Source organism: Onthophagus taurus, chromosome 5, assembly GCF_036711975.1.
Source record: "Onthophagus taurus isolate NC chromosome 5, IU_Otau_3.0, whole genome shotgun sequence".
Lineage (NCBI taxonomy): Eukaryota > Metazoa > Arthropoda > Insecta > Coleoptera > Scarabaeidae > Onthophagus > Onthophagus taurus.
In genome coordinates this window covers 9723938-9748984 of record NC_091970.1, presented here as the reverse complement: position 1 = coordinate 9748984, position 25047 = coordinate 9723938, and the positions used below count along the sequence as shown (strand labels likewise).

The 25047-nt window shown below is 27.3% G+C and overlaps 3 protein-coding genes across 10 annotated transcripts; all 3 read left to right on the top strand.

The window, feature by feature from the left end:
- Positions 1-566: 566 nt before the first annotated feature.
- Positions 567-23814, top strand: LOC111417107 (dopaminechrome tautomerase-like). 7 transcript variants are annotated; one of them, XM_071196061.1, is made up of 9 exons: positions 567-660; positions 838-1050; positions 1129-1202; positions 1723-2013; positions 4441-4656; positions 4735-4808; positions 11880-11946; positions 22243-22614; positions 22664-23814. In XM_071196061.1, the coding sequence occupies exons 6-9, from the start codon at positions 4776-4778 to the stop codon at positions 23605-23607; spliced, it is 1416 nt and encodes a 471-aa protein (XP_071052162.1). In that variant the 5' UTR covers positions 567-660; positions 838-1050; positions 1129-1202; positions 1723-2013; positions 4441-4656; positions 4735-4775; the 3' UTR covers positions 23608-23814. The 7 variants fall into 7 exon arrangements, with proteins under 7 accessions (XP_071052162.1, XP_071052161.1, XP_071052163.1 ...); XM_071196060.1 differs by having other exon boundaries at positions 1515-2013; XM_071196062.1 differs by lacking the exon at positions 1723-2013.
- On the top strand, positions 4987-6634 carry LOC111417106 (uncharacterized). The gene is made up of 3 exons (XM_023049292.2): positions 4987-5377; positions 5430-6048; positions 6099-6634. The coding sequence occupies exons 1-3, from the start codon at positions 5102-5104 to the stop codon at positions 6620-6622; spliced, it is 1419 nt and encodes a 472-aa protein (XP_022905060.1). The 5' UTR covers positions 4987-5101; the 3' UTR covers positions 6623-6634.
- Positions 11896-19472, top strand: LOC111417109 (uncharacterized). 2 transcript variants are annotated; one of them, XM_071196069.1, is made up of 6 exons: positions 11896-11946; positions 18423-18510; positions 18568-18658; positions 18722-18795; positions 18854-19007; positions 19067-19472. In XM_071196069.1, the coding sequence occupies exons 2-6, from the start codon at positions 18436-18438 to the stop codon at positions 19171-19173; spliced, it is 501 nt and encodes a 166-aa protein (XP_071052170.1). In that variant the 5' UTR covers positions 11896-11946; positions 18423-18435; the 3' UTR covers positions 19174-19472. The 2 variants fall into 2 exon arrangements, with proteins under 2 accessions (XP_071052170.1, XP_022905069.1); XM_023049301.2 differs by lacking the exon at positions 11896-11946 and adding an exon at positions 12296-12433.
- Positions 23815-25047: the final 1233 nt, after the last annotated feature.

Sequence of the window (25047 nt, the reverse complement as noted above, 5' to 3'; positions counted from 1 at the left end):
ATAAATGTCCACTTTTCCATGATGATTTTTGATCATCAGGGTTGAATTTTGATCATCATATTATTAAACTGAGGAGAAATTACCTGTGTTTCGGATTCCTGTCCATTTTCCATTCCTAAGAGAGACCTTCAATCGAATTGAGTTACAACATAATCTAAAAGGTATTTATTTATCAGATAAGTGGAAATTTTGCTGTTAATTTTCATGTTAATAATTTAAAATAACCTATGAATGAGTTGAAGAATTAAAATTACGCGATAACACTGTTACTTTCATTTTAATTGAGAATTTATCGATTATTATCGACCGATTTATATCTTTTTTACGTTCAATTTGACATCTGTCATTATTGGCGTTAACGAATTTAAAATAGAAATCTGTAATCTAAACTTTCCTTTTTGAGCCTAAACTTGCTAAATTATTATTTTATATAAACAACCCTGTGATAAGAGAACTCAAAAATAAATTTAAACAATTTCAAATATATAAAAATATTTTTTTTTTAAAGAAATATCTGTTTCGGTACATAACCTCAATAATCAATTAAGAAATTATGTTGAGGTTATGTTAACTGTCAAAAATTTTTTCGTCACAATAATGTTAGCTTAATCGGCAGATTTTGAAGAAAATTAATAATAATAAAACATTTATTAAGTTATAGTGAGTATTTTGCTTTTATTGTTTTTAAACATAGTATAACAAATAAATGTCATTAAGTATTTATAACGAAATAAATAGTTTCTCCCTTTAATACATTAGTAGTTATGTATTTGTTAGAACATTTTCTAAAACGTTTATGCATAAGAATGTCACTTAATGTATATGTAATTGTTGTAGATTGGATATGGGACTTAATTGCTCAAGATATAAGATTATGGTGTTCACAATAAAGAATAATGTTAACCCTTTCATTTTGGCTTCGAAGACGAACCACAAATACTTTAGAATTGGTTGGACTTTAATTGATGCAATCTAGGAGCTTAAATCGTACTCTTTGAGGTTATAAGCTTGTTCTGAAATCAGTTAAATCTCTTGGAGATAAAAAAAATGGTAAGTATAATAATTCATATGGTTAATAGGCAACAAAATTAATAAATAAATAAGATAAACAGATACATAATGTTTTAGATGGACCCCAATGATGTTGGATGCAAAGATGGAAATAATTTATGAGTCAGAGATGGCAAAGAAAACTCTCTAAGGTATCTAATACTTTCCTATTCATTTTTTATTATTCCATAGATTCATTATTATAAAAAACGTTAAGATTTTCATTATTTCCGACTAACTTAATAAATAAGTAATTAGCGCCATCTAATGACTACAAATCGAATTACACCTCGATAAATAATAGATCCCTGTAATAACCACAATGTTATCAATTTAAATGACAATATTTATTATTTTTAATATCCATTCTAAACCATCCAAAATGGGAAAATCAGTGCCAGTTACATCTAATTTATTAGATTTTGAACGATTTTGACTTTAAAAATTGGATTTAAATTTGTTAGGTTGAAACTTCTTTTGTGGTTGGAGAATCATGAAACCTCCAATGCACGGCTAAAATAGAAACACATATGCATCAAACGCGCAGTTTCATCCAAATTAGTGAAGAATTAAAGAAGATATGAATAAAATAATGTTGAATTTTTGAGTGGTTCGAAAGAAATCCGTTAGATGGCGTTCTCGTAATTAAAAAAGATTTGAAATTATTTTAAGGGAAGAAATGGCGCGAAATCCACCAACTAATCAGGAGCGGGGGTTAAAAATAGAAGGAAGAAATTTTTTTGGAGAGGGGGTAAGGGTATATAAGAAGAGGAAAACGTTGAACCAAGATCAGTCTAATTTAGTAAGAGTTAGAACACGGTTGAATTTTGATAAAAAATCTAACCTAAAATAGTTATTATTATTATTAATCTGAGGAGAAATTACCTGTGTTTCGGATTCCTGTCCATTTTCCATTCCTAAGAGAGACCTTCAATCGAATTGAGTTACAACATAATTTAAAAGGTATTTATTTATCAGATAAGTGGAAATTTTGCTGTTAATTTTCATGATAATAATTTAAAATAACCTATGAATGAGTTGAAGAATCAAAATTACGCGATAACACTGTTACTTTCATTTTAATTGAGAATCTATCGATTATTATCGACCGATTTATATCTTTTTTTACGTTCAATTTGACATCTGTCATTATTGGCGTTAATGAATTTAAAATAGAAATCTGTAATCTAAACTTTCCTTTTTGAGCCTGAACTTGCTAAATTATTATTTTGTATAAAAAACTCTGAAATAAGAGAACTCAAAAATAAATGTAAACAATTTCAAATAAATAAAGTTTTGCTCCATCTTTATTGGTTTTAGAATCATAATAGATTTTAGTATTCAAAAATGACAATTTTTACGTTTCCAACATCTTTGGCATATAATAGAGAAACTAATAGAGCTAGAATAAAATCGATTTAGAAACATATCTTTTAGGATTTATTGATAAAATTTTGTCCCATCATTTTCTCTTTAGGAGTTATGACAGATTTGAATCACCAAAAACCTTAATTTTTAAGTTTTTATCGTTTTAGGCATGTAATAGCAACACTAATAGAGTTGTAATGAAATCGATTAAGAAATATATCTTCCTGGATTTGATAATGAACAAAATTTATTAGTAAAGTTCTGCCCCATCTTTATTAATTTTAGTCATAACAGATTTTAGTATTCAAAAATGATAATTTTTACGTTTCCAACATTTTAGGTATATAATAGAGGAATTAATAAAGTTAATAATGAACAAAATTTATTTTATATTTAACAACAAATTTTATTAATAATAACTTTTTGGCAATAAATGTTAATTTAATATTTCCTGCTTAAGAAATAGGCAACCAAACATACACAATCGTATATTGTGTTGCTATTTGTAAATATTTTCATTTTAAATGAAATAGAATAAAATAATAAAAATATTGTTTAGGTTAAACTGTTATCTTCCAATACAACATTTTATCCTGTTAACTAACTCATTTTCAATGATTTTTAATTGTTAAAAACCAAAAAATTATTTATAGGTTATGTTTAAATGTCATAATTTTTTTTTTGAGGTTATGTTTTTATTTTTTATGTTTTTACCCTTTTAAAAATGTTTCTATTTCTTTATTAACTACTTAATCTTTTAAGTTGAAGTTATTTTTCAATCACAACCGCGATAAATAATATTTACAACATTTATCAGTATTATTAGTGTTTTAAAAAAAAGCGTGCACATTTCAAAGAATTTTGCAGTACAATCATAGATAAAGAAGTACAATGAACCGCCTCACCACTAAATCAAATAAGACTATAAATCAAAAATATGTGAAGAATGCATAATATATTTCTATAAGAATATTCAAACGCCATCTATATGACGTAAAGTACGTTAAATTACAGTGATCTCTAACAATTGAAAATTCAGATTTTTAGTCATATTTGATTTAGCGGAATGAGGCGGTACAATATACTGCAAAATTCTTTAAAACGTGGAGGTTTTTTCTTTAATATTAACATAACTTTTATATATATTAATGATTTTAAAAATATTAATTGAAGCAATTAGCGACATCTATGAACATTAAGAAAAAACTAGTAAACATAACCACAAATTTCGTTTCGGTTTTAAAAATATTGTTAATACATTTTATGTTCATTTAAAACGTACAAAAGATAAATATTTACGTTTTATGTGGCGGGGAGTTCGTTTTTATAGATAAACAGGTAAGAAATTGAATCCTAAAGATTATTTTTAACAAACAATTCTAATAGATGGATCACCGAGAAATCAATTGAATTTATTAATGATTTTTATCAAAAAATACATTTGACAGGCTTTAGATTAAACTATCTCGTGTGACTACTAAACAGTGAATTAATTCTTGATTATTATTATTAATTTTTATTTATCTGTCATTATTGGTGTTAACGAATTTAAAATAGAAATCTGTAATCTAAACTTTCCATTTTGAGCCTAAACTTGCTAAATTATTATTTTATATAAAAAATCCTGAGATAAGAGAACTCAAAAGCAAATTTAAACAATTTCAAATAAATAAAAATAATGTTTTTAAACAAAACCGTTTCAGTACATAACCTCAATAATCAATTAAAAAATTAAATTGAGGTTATGTTAACTGTCAAAAAAATTTTTCGTCAAACGTCAATAATTTTAGATTAATCGGCCGATTTTGAAGAAAATGAATAATAATAAAACATTTATTAAGTTGTAGTGAGTATTTTGCTTATTTCTTTTATCGTTTTTAAACAAATAGTATAAAAAATATGTGTTTATAACGAAATAAATAGTTTCTCCATTTAATACATTAGCAGTTATGTATTTGTTAGAACATTTTCTAAAACGTTTATGCATAAGAATGTCACTTAATGTATATGTAATTGTTGTAGACTGGAGATGGGACTTAATTGCTCAAGATATAAGATTATGGTGTTCATCACAATAAGGAATAATGTTAAGCCTTTCATTTTGGCTTCGAAGACGAACCACAAATACTTTAGGATTGGTTGGACTTTAATTGATGCGATCTAGGAGCTTAAATCGTACTCTTTGAGGTTATAAGCTTGTTCTGAAATCAGTTAAGTCTCTTGGAGACAAAGAAAATGGTAAGTGCAATAATCGATGTGGTTAATATGCAACAAAATTAATAAATAAATAAGATAAATGTATAAATAATTTTTTAGATGGAACCCCAAGGACATTTTATGCAGAAATGAGATAATTTATGAGTCGGAGATGGCAAAAAAAACTCTCTAAGGTAAATAATATATTTCTATTCATTTTTTATTAGTCCATAGATTCATTATTATAAGAAACGTTAATTATTTTCATTATTTCTAACTTAATAAATTAAATAAATGAATAATCAGCGCCATCTATTAATTACGAATCGGATTACATATCGATAAATAGTAGATTCCTGTAATAACCTCAATGTTGTCAATTTAAATGACAATTAATGTCATGTCATTTTTTTTCGTTTCAAAATTTTCGATTTAAATCATTTCGAAAATAATTTTATCGTCGCGAAAGATTTCGAAAAGTAATAAAATGAAGACTTTGGGTGAATTTTTAGGTATGTCGAAACAAAACGAAATGCTCCTTTTGACTTTACTGGGAATATGTTTCACGATTTTTGATCCGGCCGTTCTCAATTTGCACGCGAACCTCCAGAAAGTGTGGTCCGTTCACATGGATCCGACGAAATTTACGCTGACCGTGCAATTATACGTAAAATACATTATCAGTAGTATTGTGCTTGTGAAAACTTTTACGGTTCATATTTATTTGGCTTTTTATATTGTTATGTTGTGGCCGGCGGTTTTTGTAGGTTTTTGATTGAGTTTTGTGAGTGATTTTAACCTCGTTGGTATTTTAGGAGGAACGACCGGGACTTCTTATACCGTGGTTGATAGTTTCGACGATTAAATGCCTTTTAATGGGGGTTATGTCACTTTTAACTGGTTTATATATTTGTGTGGTGTATAAATTTTCAAAAGCCGCTTGTTGGGATTTTCTTTTAACTCAAATAATCGATCATGGACCTTCCTTGTATACTTGGTTATGTGTTTTAAGTTATTATAAACATTTAAAATTAATAAGTTCTCTAAAAATATATCCACCAAGAAGGAGTACTCCCTCGACGTTGTTTGATTTAACTGGAAGAAGGAGGCGAGTTAAAGGTTTAGTGCTCGATTTAAACTTAAACAGCTTAAATGATGACCGCCAATTACTAAGCACATCAACTTTTGACGATTTATTCCATCAATTAAACGTTGGGGCGAAATGCACTCCTTCAAGATCTTTGGATTCGTTATTAACAAAGATAACAGCTGATGTTAAAAAGGAGGAATTTTTTAAAATAGCTGAAGAAGAGCTTGATGAAGATGAAACTTTGAGTATTAAAGATCGCGCTTTAAAAAGCTTAAATGTTTCTGAAAGCTATATGAAACACAAGGAAGAATTAAAAAAGAATAAAATAGAGGAACAAAAACCAGGTAGAAAAAATAATCCTTTTAAAACCATAAATAATCTTATAATCCCTTAGATAGCTTCTCTGAAACCGAATTAAAATCGATTTTTCTCGACGTCGACGTTAAAAACAACACAACTCCAAAAAACGACAAAACAACCCCACCCAAAGAAATTAACAAAGAAAAAAATTCACCGAAAGTCTCAAAATTACCGCGAAGAAGCAAAACGATCGGCACTTCCTACACTTTATTTGGCACTCACGAGAAATTAGTCGGATGCGATACTCCTAAATTTGAAAGATCAAAAACTAACGCGGGGTTTAATACTTTTTATATTAATCCGCAAACTACGAAAGCGGCTTCCGTTTCGAAAGCTGTGACGGCTAATCGGCCGGTAATGCAGAAATCGAAAAGTTGCATACCGAAAAGCGATTTTTATTGCTCGAAATTACCGCAAGTCGTTCACGCAACGTTCAAACAAGACGGTTATACCTTGGCGTATTTGGAAAAGGCGAAATACGATGCTATTCAAAGGGTGCGAAAAGAAGAAATTGTTTCTTCAGAATCGAAAGAAAACGTTGGTCAAAAAATAAATTAAAAAATAGTAAAATTAATGGTATATTGTGATGTATTTTTATTATTTAAATATAATTAAAAACTATTAATTCTTTAAAAATATTAAAGATAATGTATGAAGTTGACGTTTTGTTAGGTATTACAGGAATCTACTTATCTTCTATTAGTATTATCATAATTTGACGTTTCATCTAGGAGCTAAGGAATGAAACTTTTTGAGGTTATAAAGTAACGTTTGAGGTTAGATTGTATCAAATTATAAACTTCCAAGATGATTAGTTTATTTTATATAAATTTTTGAAAATCGTCATTCTCATTAGATGCTTCTTCAAAGAGATGTTAAAAAAAATTATTTTCTCCAAAATGACTAAGAGTTAAGGAATGAAACTTTTTGAGGTTATAAAGTAACGTTTGAGGTTAGATTGTACCAAATTATAAACTTCCAAGATTATTAGTTTATTTTATATAAATTTTTGAAAATCGTCATTCTCATTAGATGCTTCTTCAAAGTGATATAAAAAAAATTATTTTCTCGAAAATGACTAGGAGGTAAGGAATGAAACTTTTTGAGGTTATAAAATAACGTTTGAGGTTAGATTGTACCAAATTATAAACTTCCAAGATGACTAGTTTATTTTATATAAATTTTTGAAAACGTCATTCTCATTAGATGCTTCTTCAAAGTGATATTAAAAAAATTATTTTCTCCAAAATGACTAAGAGTTAAGGAATGAAACTTTTTGAGGTTATAAAATAACGTTTGAGGTTAGATTATACCAAATTATAAACTTTCAAGATGATTAGCTTATTTTATATAAATTTTTGAAAATCGTCATTTTCATTAGAAGCTTCTTCAAAGTGATATAAAAAAAAATATTTTCTCCAAAATGACTAAGAGTTAAGGAATGAATCTTTTTGAGGTTATAAAGTAACGTTTGAGGTTAGATTGTACCAAATTATTAACTTCCAAGATGACTAATTTATTTTATATAAATTTTTGAAAATCGTCATTCTCATTAAATGCTTCTTCAAAGTGATATTAAAAAAATTATTTTCTCCAAAATAACTAGGAGTTAAGGAATGAAACTTTTTGAGGTTATAAAGTAACGTTTGAGGTTAGATTGTACCAAATTATAAACTTCCAAGATGACTAATTTATTTTATATAAATTTTTGAAAACGTCATTCTCATTAGATGCTTCTTCAAAGTGATATTAAAAAAATTATTTTCTCCAAAATGACTAGGAGTTAAAGAATGAAACTTTTTGAGGTTATAAAATAACGTTTGAGGTTAGATTGTACCAAATTATAAACTTCCAAGATGACTAGTTTATTTTATATAAATTTTTGAAAATCGTCATTCTCATTAGATGCTTTTTCAAAGTGATATTAAAAAAATTATGTTCTCCAAAATAACTAGGAGTTAAGGAATGAAACTTTTTGAGGTTATAAAGTAACGTTTGAGGTTAGATTGTATCAAATTATAAACTTCCAAGATGATTAGTTTATTTTATATAAATTTTTGAAAATCGTCATTCTCATTAGATGCTTCTTCAAAGAGATGTTAAAAAAAATTATTTTCTCCAAAATGACTAAGAGTTAAGGAATGAAACTTTTTGAGGTTATAAAGTAACGTTTGAGGTTAGATTGTACCAAATTATAAACTTCCAAGATGACTAATTTATTTTATATAAATTTTTGAAAATCGTCATTCTCATTAGATGCTTCTTCAAAGTGATATTAAAAAAATTATTTTCTCCAAAATAACTAGGAGTTAAGGAATGAAAGTTTTTGAGGTTATAAAGTAACGTTTGAGGTTAGGTTGTACCAAATTATAAACTTCCAAGATGACTAGTTTATTTTATATAAATTTTTGAAAATCGTTATTCTCATTAGATGCTTTTTCAAAGTGATATTAAAAAATTATGTTCTCCAAAATGACTAAGAGTTAAGGAATGAAACTTTTTGAGGTTATAAAGTAACGTTTGAGGTTATATTGTACCAAATTATAAACTTCCAAGATGACTAATTTATTTTATATAAATTTTTGAAAATCGTCATTCTCATTAGATGCTTCTTCAAAGTGATATTAAAAAAATTATTTTCTCCAAAATGACTAAGAGTTAAGGAATGAAACTTTTTGAGGTTATAAAGTAACGTTTGAGGTTAGATTGTACCAAATTATAAACTTCCAAGATGACTAATTTATTTTATATAAATTTTTGAAAATCGTCATTCTCATTAGATGCTTCTTTAAAGTGGTATAAAAAAAATTATTTTCTCGAAGATGACTAGGAGTTAAGGAATGAAACTTTTTGAGGTTATAAAGTAACGTTTGAGGTTAGATTGTACCAAATTATAAACTTCCAAGATGACTAATTTATTTTATATAAATTTTTGAAAATCGTCATTCTCATTAGATGCTTCTTTAAAGTGGTATAAAAAAAATTATTTTCTCGAAGATGACTAGGAGTTAAGGAATGAAACTTTTTGAGGTTATAAAGTAACGTTTGAGGTTAGATTGTACCAAATTATAAACTTCCAAGATGACTAATTTATTTTATATAAATTTTTGAAAATCGTCATTCTCATTAGATGCTTCTTCAAAGTGATATTAAAAAAATTATTTTCTCCAAAATGACTAAGAGTTAAGGAATGAAACTTTTTGAGGTTATAAAGTAACGTTTGAGGTTAGATTGTACCAAATTATAAACTTCCAAGATGACTAATTTATTTTATATAAATTTTTGAAAATCGTCATTCTCATTAGATGCTTCTTTAAAGTGGTATAAAAAAAATTATTTTCTCGAAGATGACTAGGAGTTAAGGAATGAAACTTTTTGAGGTTATAAAGTAACGTTTGAGGTTAGATTGTACCAAATTATAAACTTCCAAGATGACTAATTTATTTTATATAAATTTTTGAAAATCGTCATTCTCATTAGATGCTTCTTTAAAGTGGTATAAAAAAAATTATTTTCTCGAAGATGACTAGGAGTTAAGGAATGAAACTTTTTGAGGTTATAAAGTAACGTTTGAGGTTATATTGTACCAAATTATAAACTTCCAAGATGACTAATTTATTTTATATAAATTTTTGAAAACGTCATTCTCATTAGATGCTTCTTCAAAGTGATATTAAAAAAAATATTTTCTCCAAAATGACTAGGAGGTAAGGAATGAAACTTTTTGAGGTTATAAAATAACGTTTGAGGTTAGATTGTACCAAATTATAAACTTCCAAGATGACTAGTTTATTTTATATAAATTTTTGAAAATCGTCATTCTCATTAGATGCTTCTTCAAAGTGATATAAAAAAAATTATTTTATCGAAAATGACTAGGAGTTAAGGAATGAAACTTTTTGAGGTTGTAAAATAACGTTTGAGGTTAGATTGTACCAAATTATAAACTTCCAAGATGACTAATTTATTTTATATAAATTTTTGAAAACGTCATTCTCATTAGATGCTTCTTCAAAGTGATATTAAAAAAATTATTTTCTCCAAAATGACTAAGAGTTAAGGAATGAAACTTTTTGAGGTTATAAAATAACGTTTGAGGTTAGATTATACCAAATTATAAACTTTCAAGATGATTAGCTTATTTTATATAAATTTTTGAAAATCGTCATTTTCATTAGAAGCTTCTTCAAAGTGATATAAAAAAAAATATTTTCTCCAAAATGACTAAGAGTTAAGGAATGAATCTTTTTGAGGTTATAAAGTAACGTTTGAGGTTAGATTGTACCAAATTATTAACTTCCAAGATGACTAATTTATTTTATATAAATTTTTGAAAATCGTCATTCTCATTAAATGCTTCTTCAAAGTGATATTAAAAAAATTATTTTCTCCAAAATAACTAGGAGTTAAGGAATGAAACTTTTTGAGGTTATAAAGTAACGTTTGAGGTTAGATTGTACCAAATTATAAACTTCCAAGATGACTAATTTATTTTATATAAATTTTTGAAAACGTCATTCTCATTAGATGCTTCTTCAAAGTGATATTAAAAAAATTATTTTCTCCAAAATGACTAAGAGTTAAGGAATGAAACTTTTTGAGGTTATAAAAGAACGTTTGAGGTTACATTGTACCAAATTATAAACTTTCAAGATGATTAGCTTATTTTATATAAATTTTTGAAAATCGTTATTTTCATTAGAAGCTTCTTCAAAGTGATATAAAAAAAAATATTTTCTCGAAAATGACTAGGAGGTAAGGAATGAAACTTTTTGAGGTTATAAAATAACGTTTGAGGTTAGATTGTACCAAATTATAAACTTCCAAGATGACTAGTTTATTTTATTAGATAATATAAATAATTTATTAGATAAGAGAGATAAAAAAGAAGAATCTAATTTTCTGCCCACAGCGTATAGTCTTCTATAAGGAAGATCTAATCTCATGCTTGCAATATTTAGTTTTCTGCCTACAGTAGTTAGTCTTTTGCTAGTGGTATCTAGTGTTGTGCCAGCAATATTTAGCAGTATCTAATATTCCAATACAGTGCGTGGTCATGTAGCAGCACTATCTAGCATTTTATAAGGAGGATCTAATTTTTTGCCAACAGTATCTAGTCTTCTACAAGTAGAAGGTACTCTTCTAGAAGCAGTATCTTGTGTTTAAGTGATTTGGAATCTAGCCTCTTGCGGATAATATCTAGCCTTCTATCAGCGTTGTCAATTCTTTTAATAGCAGTATATCTTGTTTTTTTGCCAACAATTTCGTCTTCTAAAGAAGGATCCAATATACTTCCTGTATTATCTTGTATCCTTTCTGCGATATTATATTCATCTAGTGTTAAGCTTTGAAATCTGTATTTTAAGTATGCCTTTCGTTTTTCATTTGCCAATTATTTGTATTTGGTTTCGTAGATTTATTAATTTCAGTTTCAACGTTGTCCTTTTCTAAGATGCGGCATAAATGCTTACCAGATGCGTGAGTTTAGACTTCTGGTAGCTGATAGTGGCCTGCAGTATTCTATCAGAGAGATATTTTATGTCATCATATAAAGAATAAAGATATACTTGCCGCATTTTGATCCTTATTGTTTTTAGATATCAAATTGCAGCAGCCTATTATTATTGAGTGGTTTCCAGAATATAATCCGAGGTAATGATATAGTTTCTACGAGCAATTTGATACACACATTTGATACACATTTTGAGTAGGCAGAGTTGAATCTATTTACAATTCGCTTTTTAACCGATAGATGGATTTCTTGTTAATTTATTTAAATATGTCAAATAATTAAATCTTTTTCCATCATTTTCAGCAATTAATATCAAGCCTGCAGGAGAAGAGGTATGATAAAAACGCAGCTAAAAACTCCACACACAATGGTAAGTGCAATTTATGTCGTTTTTTTTTCTGTAATGTCAAATTATATCGACATGTTGAAAACCGCGCCATCTATCGATCGCTAATCGAATTATGTCCTAATAAAATGTTATACTTCGCTTTTTAACCGATAGATGGAACTCTCTCACTTTGATTTATTTAAATTTGTCAAAAAAATTATTTAATAATTTTTGAAATTAAATCTTTTTTCGCGATTATCATCGACCGCAAAGAGATAGAATAATCACGTGAAGTAATTAAAGACGTGAAAAGGTGAGCGGTATCGAATTGTCACGTGTTAAAACGTATAAATTGCAAAGGAGGTCGAACGAGTTGTTGATCGTTTCAGTCTTTTGCAAAAGTTAGTAGTTCGCGGACGAAGTTTTTCGAACGAAATTGCGCTTTAATTTAATCAAATCGATTTTTTTAATAATATAATAATATATTAACAAGTTTATTACAAAAAAGTTCCATATTAAAGATTTAAAGGTGAGTTTAATGAAAAACGGTCGTTATTTTATTTAAAAAAGTTTTTATTTAGAAATGAGGTAATTGTTAAAAAATTTTAACTTTAAAAGTTTTCTTTTAAAAGATTATATAACGGCGAAGGAAAACTATTGATCTGGTTATAAAAGGTGCGATCACCCACGTTATCACTTTTATTAACTGAAAAGGTCACCGTTTTGATTCAAAAGGGAAGTTATGCAATCGTTATTTTCTTTTTTTAGAATCCATAAACGATCATTTTTTTTAAAAAAGTTCTTATCTCATCTCAATTTCTTATTAAAACGTTTAAAAACCCGAATAATGATCTGAAATGACTTCTTCATGACATCATTCAGTGTGGGCACTCGTGTCTAGGTCATTTTTTATCCATTCTCTAAATTCGAAGAAAAAAAATATTTATTTGCTCAGAATTGAAGGAAAAGTAAACATTCTCTGGGAAAAGCAAAGAAAAGTCTAAAAACGCAAATATTAAGTTTGTTTACTACGCGTTGGGATAAAAAAGGAACTTAAAATTCTCTTAACGTTTTGCGCAACGATTTAATTAACCAATTAAAGATTATTTATGATTTAGAAATCATTTTAATTTTAATCTGTGTTTTAATTAGATAAATGTAATTGATCTTTTTAACTTCTTTGTGCTGTCGCGACTAAATTAAGTCATTTAGGTCAAGAATAACGCGATTCTGGGTCTAGGTTGATCTCTTTTTCTCCCACTTTTCGTCTTAATATCAAGGTTTATACAATTCTTCTATTTTCTTTGATTACAAATTTTTAAGACAAGTCTTTTTGGCACGATACCAAGTGTTGTTTATGATACTATTAATAAAACACTCTCAAGGCGGACGTAATTTTGGTTTTTCTACAAGGTTGAATTTATTTTTTGCTTTCATTTATGATAATTTAATGTTTTCATTAAAAATATAGTATTTATTTGTGATAATAGATGGCAATATGTGAAAATCAAATTTCTTAATTAAGTTATAAATTAAAATTCGTTAAGCTAATTAAAAATATGAGCTTAAATCGTATAAATTAAATTGATTTAGATAAAATCATTAAATTAATTAACTCTGTCACTACAGAAATCTACACTGCATATCATTACTATACAGGTGAGTTAAATATATGCTGTTAAATATAAAAAATTGTCATCATATATTACCATCAAAGCTGCATCGATTATAATTACACAATGCTTTTTACATATGCTGATTTGCTGTGTTAAATGCTACAACTCATATCTTGTTTTCAAATGTACAAATTTTTGAAAATTCATGTGATCACTTAAAATTCGTTATCGCATATCGATAAACAAAGCTTGAGTCTTTCGAACGCCGCTAATACTATTGGATGTTATTATACAGGTGTTTACCAGAAGCGATTAATTTACGCAATCTTTGGAGAACCATAACTTAAACTTAACTTTGGAACACCCTGTATTTCTCTAAGGTTTCGGAAGGCCTTATTAATTACCTTTCATTTTTGTTAAGCATATGGTAAACTAACTTTTAAAAGACCCATTTATTTTATATAATTTTTTAAAAATGTCTGATTTAAATTGACGTTTATTGAAAGTGAGGTTATACAAAAAAATTAATTTCTCCTAAACGGCTTGGAATTAAAGAACGACCCTCTTTGAGGTTATAAAAGAATGTTTCAGGTTATCTTATATCAAATTTAAAGTTTCCAGGATGAGCCATTTATTTTATATAATTTTTTAAAAATATCTAATTCAAATTGACGTTTATTGAAAGTGAGGTTATACAAAAAAATTAATTTCTCCCAAACGGCTTGGAATTAAAGAACGAACCTCTTTGAGGTTATAAAGGAATGTTTGAGGTTATCTTATACCAAATTTAAAGTTTCCAGGATGAGCGATTTATTTTATATAATTTTTAAAAAATATCTAATTCAAATTGACGTTTATTGAAATTGAGGTTATACAAAAAAATTAATTCCTTCCAAACGGCTTGGAATTAAGGAACGAATGTCATTGAGGTTATAAAGGAATGTTTGAGGTTATCTTATACCAAATTTAAAGTTTCCAGGATGAGCCATTCATTTTATATAATTTTTTAAAAATATCTAATTCAAATTGACGTTTATTGAAAGTGAGATTATACAAAAAAATTAATTTCTCCCAAACGGCTTGGAATTAAAGAACGAACCTCTTTGAGGTTATAAAGGAATGTTTGAGGTTATCTTATACCAAATTTAAAGTTTCCAGGATGAGCGATTTATTTTATATAATTTTTTAAAAATATCTAATTCAAATTGACGTTTATTGAAAGTGAGGTTATACAAAAAAAATTAATTTCTCCCAAACGGCTTGGAATTAAAGAACGAACCTCTTTGAGGTTATAAAAGAATGTTTGAGGTTATCTTATACCAAATTTAAAGTTTCCAGGATGAGCCATTTATTTTATATGATTTTTTAAAAACATCTAATTCAAATTGACGTTTATTGAAAGTGAGGTTATACAAAAAAATTAATTTCTCCCAAACGGCTTGGAATTAAGAACGAACCTCTTTGAGGTTATAAAAGAATGTTTGAGGTTATCTTATACCAAATTTAAAGTTTCCAGGATGAGCGATTTATTTTATATAATTTTTTAAAAATATCTAATTCAAATTGACGTTTATTGAAAGTGAGGTTATACGAAAAAATTAATTTCTCCCAAACGGCTTGGAATTAAAGAACGAACCTCTTTGAGGTTATAAAAGAATGTTTGAGGTTATCTTATACCAAATTTAACGTTTCCAAGATGAGCCATTCATTTTATATAAATTCTTAAAAATATCTAATTCAAATTGACGTTTATTGAAAGTGAGGTTATACAAAAAAATTAATTTCTCCCAAACGGCTTGGAATTAAAGAACGAACCTTTTTGAGGTTATAAAAGAATGTTTCAGGTTATCTTATACCAAATTTAACGTTTCCAAGATGAGCCATTCATTTTATATAAATTCTTAAAAATATCTAATTCAAATTGACGTTTATTGAAAGTGAGGTTATACAAAAAAATTAATTTCTCCCAAACGGCTTGGAATTAAAGAACGAACCTCTTTGAGGTTATAAAGGAATGTTTGAGGTTATCTTATACCAAATTTAAAGTTTCCAGGATGAGCCATTTACTTTATATAATTTTTTAAAAATATCTAATTCAAATTGACGTTTATTGAAAGTGAGGTTATACAAAAAAATTAATTTCTCCCAAACGGCTTGGAATTAAAGAACGAACTTCTTTGAGGTTATAAAAGAATGTTTGAGGTTATCTTATACCAAATTTAAAGTTTCCAGGATGAGCCATTCATTTTATATAATTTTTTAAAAATATCTAATTCAAATTGACGTTTATTGAAAGTGAGGTTATACAAAAAAATTAATTTCTCCCAAACGGCTTGGAATTAAAGAACGAACCTCTTTGAGGTTATAAAGGAATGTTTGAGGTTATCTTGTACCAAAATTAAAGTTTCCAGGATGAGCCATTCATTTTATATAATTTTTTAAAAATATCTAATTCAAATTGACGTTTATTGAAAGTGAGGTTATACAAAAAAATTAATTTCTCCCAAACGGCTTGGAATTAAGAACGAACCTCTTTGAGGTTATAAAAGAATGTTTGAGGTTATCTTATACCAAATTTAAGGTTTCCAGGATGAGCCATTTATTTTATAGAATTTTTTTAAATATCTAATTCAAAGTGACGTTTATTGAAAGTGAGGTTATACAAAAAAATTAATTTCTTCTAAACGGCTTGGAATTAAAGAACGAACCTCTTTGAGGTTATAAAAGAATATTTGAGGTTATCTTATATCAAATTTAAAGTTTCCAGGATGAGCCATTTATTTTATATGATTTTTTAAAAATATCTAATTCAAATTGACGTTTATTGAAAGTGAGGTTATACAAAAAAATTAATTTCTCCCAAACGGCTTGGAATTAAAGAACGAACCTCTTTGAGGTTATAAAAGAATGTTTCAGGTTATCTTATATCAAATTTAAAGTTTCCAGGATGAGCCATTTATTTTATATGATTTTTTAAAAATATCTAATTCAAATTGACGTTTATTGAAAGTGAGGTTATACAAAAAAATTAATTTCTCCTAAACGGCTTGGAATTAAGGAACGAACGTCATTGAGGTTATAAAGGAATGTTTGAGGTTATCTTATACCAAATTTAAAGTTTCCAGGATGAGCCATTCATTTTATATGATTTTTTAAAAATATCTAATTCAAATTGACGTTTATTGAAAGTGAGGTTATACAAAAAAATTAATTTCTCCCAAACGGCTTGGAATTAAAGAACGAACCTCTTTGAGGTTATAAAGGAATGTTTGAGGTTATCTTATACCAAATTTAAAGTTTCCAGGATGAGCGATTTATTTTATATAATTTTTAAAAAATATCTAATTCAAATTGACGTTTATTGAAAGTGAGGTTATACAAAAAAATTAATTTCTCCTAAACGGCTAGGAATTAAAGAACGACCCTCTTTGAGGTTATAAAAGAATGTTTCAGGTTATCTTATATCAAATTTAAAGTTTCCAGGATGAGCCATTTATTTTATATGATTTTTTAAAAATATCTAATTCAAATTGACGTTTATTGAAAGTGAGGTTATACAAAAAAATTAATTTCTCCCAAACGGCTTGGAATTAAAGAACGAACCTCTTTGAGGTTATAAAAGAATGTTTCAGGTTATCTTATATCAAATTTAAAGTTTCCAGGATGAGCCATTTACTTTATATGTTTTTTTAAAAATATCTAATTCAAATTGACGTTTATTGAAAGTGAGGTTATACAAAAAAATTTATTTCTCCCAAACGGCTTGGAATTAAAGAACGAACCTCTTTGAGGTTATAAAGGAATGTTTGAGGTTATCTTATACCACATTTAAAGTTTCCAGGATGAGCGATTTATTTTATATAATTTTTTAAAAATCTCTAATTCAAATTGACGTTTATTGAAAGTGAGATTATACAAAAAAATTAATTTCTCCCAAACGGCTTGGAATTAAAGAACGAACTTCTTTGAGGTTATAAAAGAATGTTTGAGGTTATCTTATACCAAATTTAAAGTTTCCAGGATGAGCCATTTATTTTATATGATTTTTTAAAAATATCTAATTCAAATTGACGTTTATTGAAATTGAGGTTATACAAAAAAATTAATTTCTCCCAAACGGCTTGGAATTAAAGAACGAACCTCTTTGAGGTTATAAAAGAATGTTTCAGGTTATCTTATATCAAATTTAAAGTTTCCAGGATGAGCCATTCATTTTACATAATTTTTTAAAAATATCTAATTCAAATTGACGTTTATTGAAGTTGAGGTTATACAACAAAATTAATTTCTCCCAAACGGCTTGGAATTAAAGAACGAACCTCTTTGAGGTTATAAAAGAATGTTTGAGGTTATCTTATACCAAATTTAAAGTTTCCAGGATGAGCCATTCATTTTATATATATTTTTAAAAATATCTGATTTAAATTGACGTTCATTATATTTAGTGTTTAGGAAAAAATTCCTAAAAAATTCTAGGCTTCTGCAAACTCTTGTATCTTGGGTTGTTATGTTAGAATTTAGTTGAGTGATGCTGTGGTCTATAATCGACTTGAGTTGCCTTGTTTCTTGATGCCATGTGCATTTATCTATTTCTTTATGTTTAAAGAAACCATTTTCGATTTTCTGTTTATTTGTTGTACATAAATCTATTAATCGGCGTTTGTTCTTCTTCTCATTCTTACATTTATAGCATCGCGTTATAAAATATGTCTTTTTCATTAAAATAACAAATTATTTACAAAAAACGTTAACTCAATATTCAATTTAATACAAGATATTTTAAAAAATTACAGTTTCCTGTAATTTCTTAAAAATTACAGTTTCCTGTATTACCAACATTTCATATCACCAATTTTAATTAATTTAATTTAAACAAATGAATTTATTATTATTTTCTTCTAGGAATTTTAACACAATGCCAGTTTTAAAATCATGTTGTTTTTGTGGTTCCTTAAGAACAGGCACAATTTTCGCAGCTTTGGCTGGCGCAGTAAGTTAATTCAAATTTAATTGAATAACTTTATTCAAATTCACATTTATGTTTTAGCTACTAGCTTTGGTAGGAATAATTTTAATATTCACCATATCTTTGGATTTAAGAGTTATTTTACTCAACGATATCCTCCCAAAATCTGTTGGTAAATATTACATAACCTAAAAATAAATTTTGGATTTAGTGTAATAATTGAATTTAATTTCAGTTACAATAATAATCGTTATTAATTTCGCAATGACCATATTTATATCGATGCTTCTATTGATAGGAACAATAAAGGTATCAAAAAAATTAATTTTATGATTATTTTTATTTAATAAATTAATTTTTGGTGTAGAGAAACATGTACTTTATGCTTCCATGGGTTTTATTGGGAATAATGATGCCTTTAGGTGTGCTAATTTCAACGATATTCACCGCTTATAACTTCTTTTCCGAAGACCAAGATACCGCGGGGATTATATGCATAGTTTTAGGGATTATCGCTTGTAGTAAGTTATTAAAACTCTGTTTTAATGAATTTCTTTTAATTTGTTTCTTATATTTTCAGTCGTTGTCATATACATGTGGTTAGTAGTCTTTAGTTTCTTCCAAATAGTCAAAAAAGAGAATGAAGAACGCGCCCAATACACCAAAGCACCTTTTAGGCGATACTAAACATCTAAATGTTGTAATAAGAATCTTCGTTTGGTTGTTTATAACAATTTGTAATCGTTTTTATGTCCTTTTCGTTTAGTTTAATTAATTATCTGTGATAAATGTGAAAAAAAGAAGTGCTTTAAATAACTGTGCCTCATCTCTATAATATTCAGAATTAATTAATAATTATATAGAAGTTATTTTATTTTTTGTTAATTAATTAAAATCTTAACTAAAAAAAGCCTGTTTTAATTAAATAATTAATATAGGCAACCAATTATGCACCTTAATAAATCGGGTTTATCCCGATAGATGGCTCCACTTTATTTTATTTAAATTTTCTTTAATTAACTTAATTAATCCTAAATTACTTCACCAATTAATAAATTCCCTTGAGATTATTCGAATTTTAGTATTATTCGGTGCGAAATCGTTTTCGGGATGATTATATAAGTCGTTTTAATTCCATTTTCGAATTCAATTTATTCTATGTGCCATTAAAGCTGATACTTTCTCGACTCTTTCAAAGTTGTTTAGTTCCAGTTGCGTTTGACGCACGTTGCCGGAAACAGCAAAATAAATAAAATAAAAATTTATTGTTAATTTATAACTTAAAATCCAATACTTAAATCGTTTTTTAAGTATTTTAAGAGAGTTGTAATAATGGCTTTGTCATCATCGTGGTATGATTTTCAAAATTCCGATGTTCACGTTGAAAACAACGTTTTTCATCAAATGAATTCAACAAATTATGGTAAGTTTTAATCTTAAATAATTTCTAGAATTTATCTTTGAAATAGCATTTTCATTTTTATCTTAAAAGAAAGTGTGTCTTATTTAGAAATTACACCAGGATTAAGTATATTCAGTTCACTGATTAATCAGTGAACACACGAGGATTTAGTTTTTAATTATGTTTTTTAATTGAGTTACATATGCATTAATAAATAATAATTTAATTAAGAATGAGTGGTATTTTGTGAAATCAGATAAAGAAATCGTTTTGTTAATATAGATTCTAACAAAACAATTAAAATCTGTTTGTTTAAAAATAAAATAATTTTTTTTTATTAAGGTTGGTATTGTTTATAAATTTGTGGTTGACACTGACAGTTGACAACAAATATGTCAAATAAATGGCAATTAGAAGGCCAAAAAGGGGGTTATAAATATATAAATAAATCAAAACTTTATTGTGAGATGCATTATTGATAGGTAGGTTAAATATTAATTGTTAAATAATTAATAATCATTAAATACACAAATGCTTATTGTTATAAATTTAGTAATTTCTGTAAAAAAAAAATAACTCACCCCATCATCCATATTAAGTGACATTTCCAAATGACAAATTTTATTTTAATACAAAAATTATATTAAAGATTTCTATTGCAAACGCTTAAATATTGTTTATAATCTATTGTTGTTATGTGAGTTATTTCAGTTTAATCAAATTATTAAATAAGTGATAATATTTTAATACATAACTCGCCCCATCTACCGATAATCGTTCATATTATGTAAATTGTTATTAAAGATTTCTATTGCAAATCAATTAGCCACGTAAATTCTTTATAATTCTATTGTTGTTATGTGAATTATCTCAGGTTAATTATAAATTGTTAAATAATTATTTTAATACACAACTCGCCCCATCTAGCGTTAATCATCGGTATTAAGTAAATTTTTGACATTTCCAACTGACAAATTTTATTCTAATTAAAAATGTTTTAAACATTTCTATTGTAAATCAATTAGTTGGGTAAATATTGTTTATAATCATACTGTTATTATGTGAATTATCTCATGTTAATTATAAATTGTTAAATAATTGTTTTAATACACAACTCACCCCATCTAGCGTTAATCATCCGTATTAAGTAAATTTTTGACATTTCTAACTAACAAATTTTATTCTAATTAAAAATGTTTTAAACATTTCTATTGTAAATCAATTAGTTGGGTAAATATTGTTTATAATCATACTGTTGTTATGTGAATAATCTCATATTAATTATAAATTGTTAAATAATTGTATTAATACACAACTCACCCCATCTAGCGTTACTCATCCATATTAAGTACATTTTTGACATTTCCAACTGTCAAATTTAACGTATAAAAGAAGGTGATTTATAAAAAAAATTGTGTTAAAGATTTCTAGTGTAAACCAATTAGTTGCGTAAATATTGTTTATAACCTATTGTTATAATGTGAATTGTCTCAGGTTATATCAAAACTGCGCTCAATAAATCGTTAAGTTATGATTAAAATTGCTGAAGAAACTAAACGTTTAAGAAAAGTCATTCGATGTAGAAAGTGATGAAACTACATTGAGAAATGGTTTGTAAAGGTCGCAATAAGCTTTAAACGAAGAAGATTATAGGTTAAGAAATGGGAAACAAGTTAAACGAGAAATAGGAAACGTTTTGGAAGAATTGTAACTGTTTAGATTCGAAGAAATCTTGGATTTTGCTAAGTAAAATCGTGTAAAACGAAAAAACGTTGTTGTATGAAATGGTTATCAAATTAAATTGCTTTCAAAACATAAATAACAAAAATTCCCTGTTAATTTTAACAATTGGTACCAACTTTACTTTCTGTCAATGTCAAATTGACAGAATAAATTTCAATAAAATTAATTATCCATAATTTTAGAGTAATAACATGTGTTATTTTGCAACCGATTCGTTTTGGCTCAATTACTTGCGTACCCATTCCATGTTAACGACATGTATTTTATGTAAATTCACCTACTTTTCTAAATTTTTAAGTTTTAATTTAATATTTACTTTTTATTCGCTACTTTCAATCATTTGTGTTTACTTCACATTCTTTCTTATTCTCAATGTCATAACGCTAAATAACAAACAACATAAATATTAATCAATTAGACCATTTTTTTATGATAAAAAAATTATTACAGTTATAATTCTTTTTCCCTTCAACGTTTTTTCTTGACTTCTCACGTTTTAATTAATTCCGTTCTCTCATTTACGACATAGATTTCGATACGTTATGTCGCGAAATAGTTCGTTAAAGTTCCCATCCTTTTTAATTCAAATTGATTTAGAATTTCTGTTTTAGATACCCGATTAAATTACGGAATTTTGCCGTATCTTTTATCGTTAGGAGCGCTTTTAACGACCCCGCTTAAACAGGAGGAGCGTAAAGAAGTGTTTTCCGAGAAAAGTGGTCCATTTAAAACCGTTTTTCAATGGAGCCAAATCGATTTTCTTTTCGAAAGCGAGGTGCATCGAAATTCCGTTTTGGCGAGTGGAAATTTTATTCAAGAAAATAATCTCCCACTTGGTATTGAAGTTTATAAGAATCGGATTTTTATTTCATTACCGGTTTGGAAAAGCGGCGTTCCTGCTACTTTAACAGTGTTACCAACGGATTCTTTGGAGAAATCGCCTTTATTGGTTCCTTATCCTAATTGGTCGTGGCATAACACAGGTTGATTAATTAATTTTAATTTTCTTAGTTAATTATTATTACATTTTAGGTTCTTGTAATCGTCTAACATCGGTTTTTCGCATGCAAGCTGATGTATGCGATCGATTATGGGTTTTAGACTCTGGTCAAATCAACGTAGCAACGGAATCTCAACAAGTTTGCCCCCCTTCGATATTAATCTTCGATCTTTCAACAGACAAATTAATTTTGAAATACGATTTACCCCAAGAACTAGTAAAACAAGATAGTTTATACTCAAACATTTTAATTGACGTTCAAAAAGATGATTGCTCCTCAGCCCACGCTTATTTAGCCGATGTTTGGCGATTTGGCTTAGTCGTTTTTAACCTAAAAACGTTAAAAGCTTGGCGAGTAACCGATCATTTATTTTTCCCCGATCCTTTAGCCGCTGCTTATAAAGTAAACGGATTAGAATTCGAATGGACCGACGGGATTTTTGGACTAGCTTTAAGCCCTTTTAATAAATACTCGATAGATAGGACGTTGTATTTTAATCCGATGTCGAGTTTTAGGGAATTTTACACCAAAACCTCAATCATTCGTAACGAAACTGGATGGAGTTCGTATAAAGACGCCTTTAAAGTTTACGGACAAAGTCGAGGTAAAAACGGGCAAGCCTCGTCTTGTGCTATGGATAGAAACGGAGTTTTATTCTTTGGATTAGTCACTCAGAACGCGCTGGGTTGTTGGGATTCCAGAAAAACTTATAAACGAAAAAATTTAGCGATAATCGCTCAAAACGATTACACAATGGTGTTCCCGAACGACGTCAAAGTCGATAATGAACCGAAACAAAGCGTTTGGATGATTACGAATCGATTACCGTTCTTTATTTACAACCGTTTTGAACCTAAAGATGTTAACTTTCGGGTTTTGTCCGCTTACGCTGAGGAAATGGTCAAAGGAACGATTTGCGACCCGAAAGTGAGACATAGCGGGTCTTACACCAATGATTACAACGAATGCTTTTAAATACATACATTTATTTATATTAATAAATAAAAAATTGTTTATAATTAATCGCATAAACATAGTCCACGAACAATTTTATTATAACTATTTTGAATTTTTAGTTATAAAGCTCAAAAACTCAAAAAAAACTCAAAAACTAGAAATGTTATAAGAAAATGTTGTGGATGAAAATTGTTCGTAATAAACCAACGAAATATAATCCATGAACGATTTCTTTCCACTTATTCCACATTTTTAGTTATAAGGCATAATATGACAGAACCTCTAAATTGACGTTTTTGACAGATTCTATTATAACTTAAAAATTAAAAATGTTAGGTGAAAATATTGTGGATGAAAATTGTACGTAATGAACCAACAAAACATAATCCATGAACAATTTCTTTCCAACTATTTCACATTTTTAGTTATAAAGCATAAAATGGCAGAATCTGTAATTTGACGTTTTTGACAGTTTCTATTATAACTCAAAAACTAAATATGTTAGGTGAAAATGTTGTGGATGAAAATTGTACGTAATGAACCAACAAAACATAATCCACGAACAATTTCTTTCCAACTATTTCACATTTTTAGTTATAAAGCATAAAATGGCAGAATCTGTAATTTGACGTTTTTGACAGTTTTTATTATAACTCAAAAACTAAAAATGTTATGAGAAAATGTTGTGGATGAAAATTGTTCGTAATAAACCAACGAAATATAATCCATGAACGATTTCTTTCCAATTATTCCATATTTTTAGTTATTAATCATAAAATGACAGAATTTATAAATTGACGCTTTTGACAGTTTCTATTATAACTCAAAAACTAAAAATGTTATGAGAAAATGTTGTGGATGAAAATTGTTCGTAATCAACCAACAAAACATAATCCACTAACAATTTCTTTCCAACTATTTCACATTTTTAGTTATAAAGCATAAAATGGCAGAATCTGTAATTTGACGTTTTTGACAGTTTTTATTATAACTCAAAAACTAAAAATGTTATGAGAAAATGTTGTGGATGAAAATTGTTCGTAATAAACCAACGAAATATAATCCATGAACGATTTCTTTCCAATTATTCCACATTTTTAGTTATAAGGCATAATATGACACAACCTCTAAATTGACGTTTTTGACAGATTCTATTATAACTCAAAAATTAAAAATGTTAGGTGAAAATATTGTGGATGAAAATTGTACGTAATGAACCAACAAAACATAATCCATGAACAATTTCTTTCCAACTATTTCACATTTTTAGTTATAAAGCATAAAATGGCAGAATCTGTAATTTGACGTTTTTGACAGTTTCTATTATAACTCAAAAACTAAATATGTTAGGTGAAAATGTTGTGGATGAAAATTGTACGTAATGAACCAACAAAACATAATCCACGAACAATTTCTTTCCAACTATTTCACATTTTTAGTTATAAAGCATAAAATGGC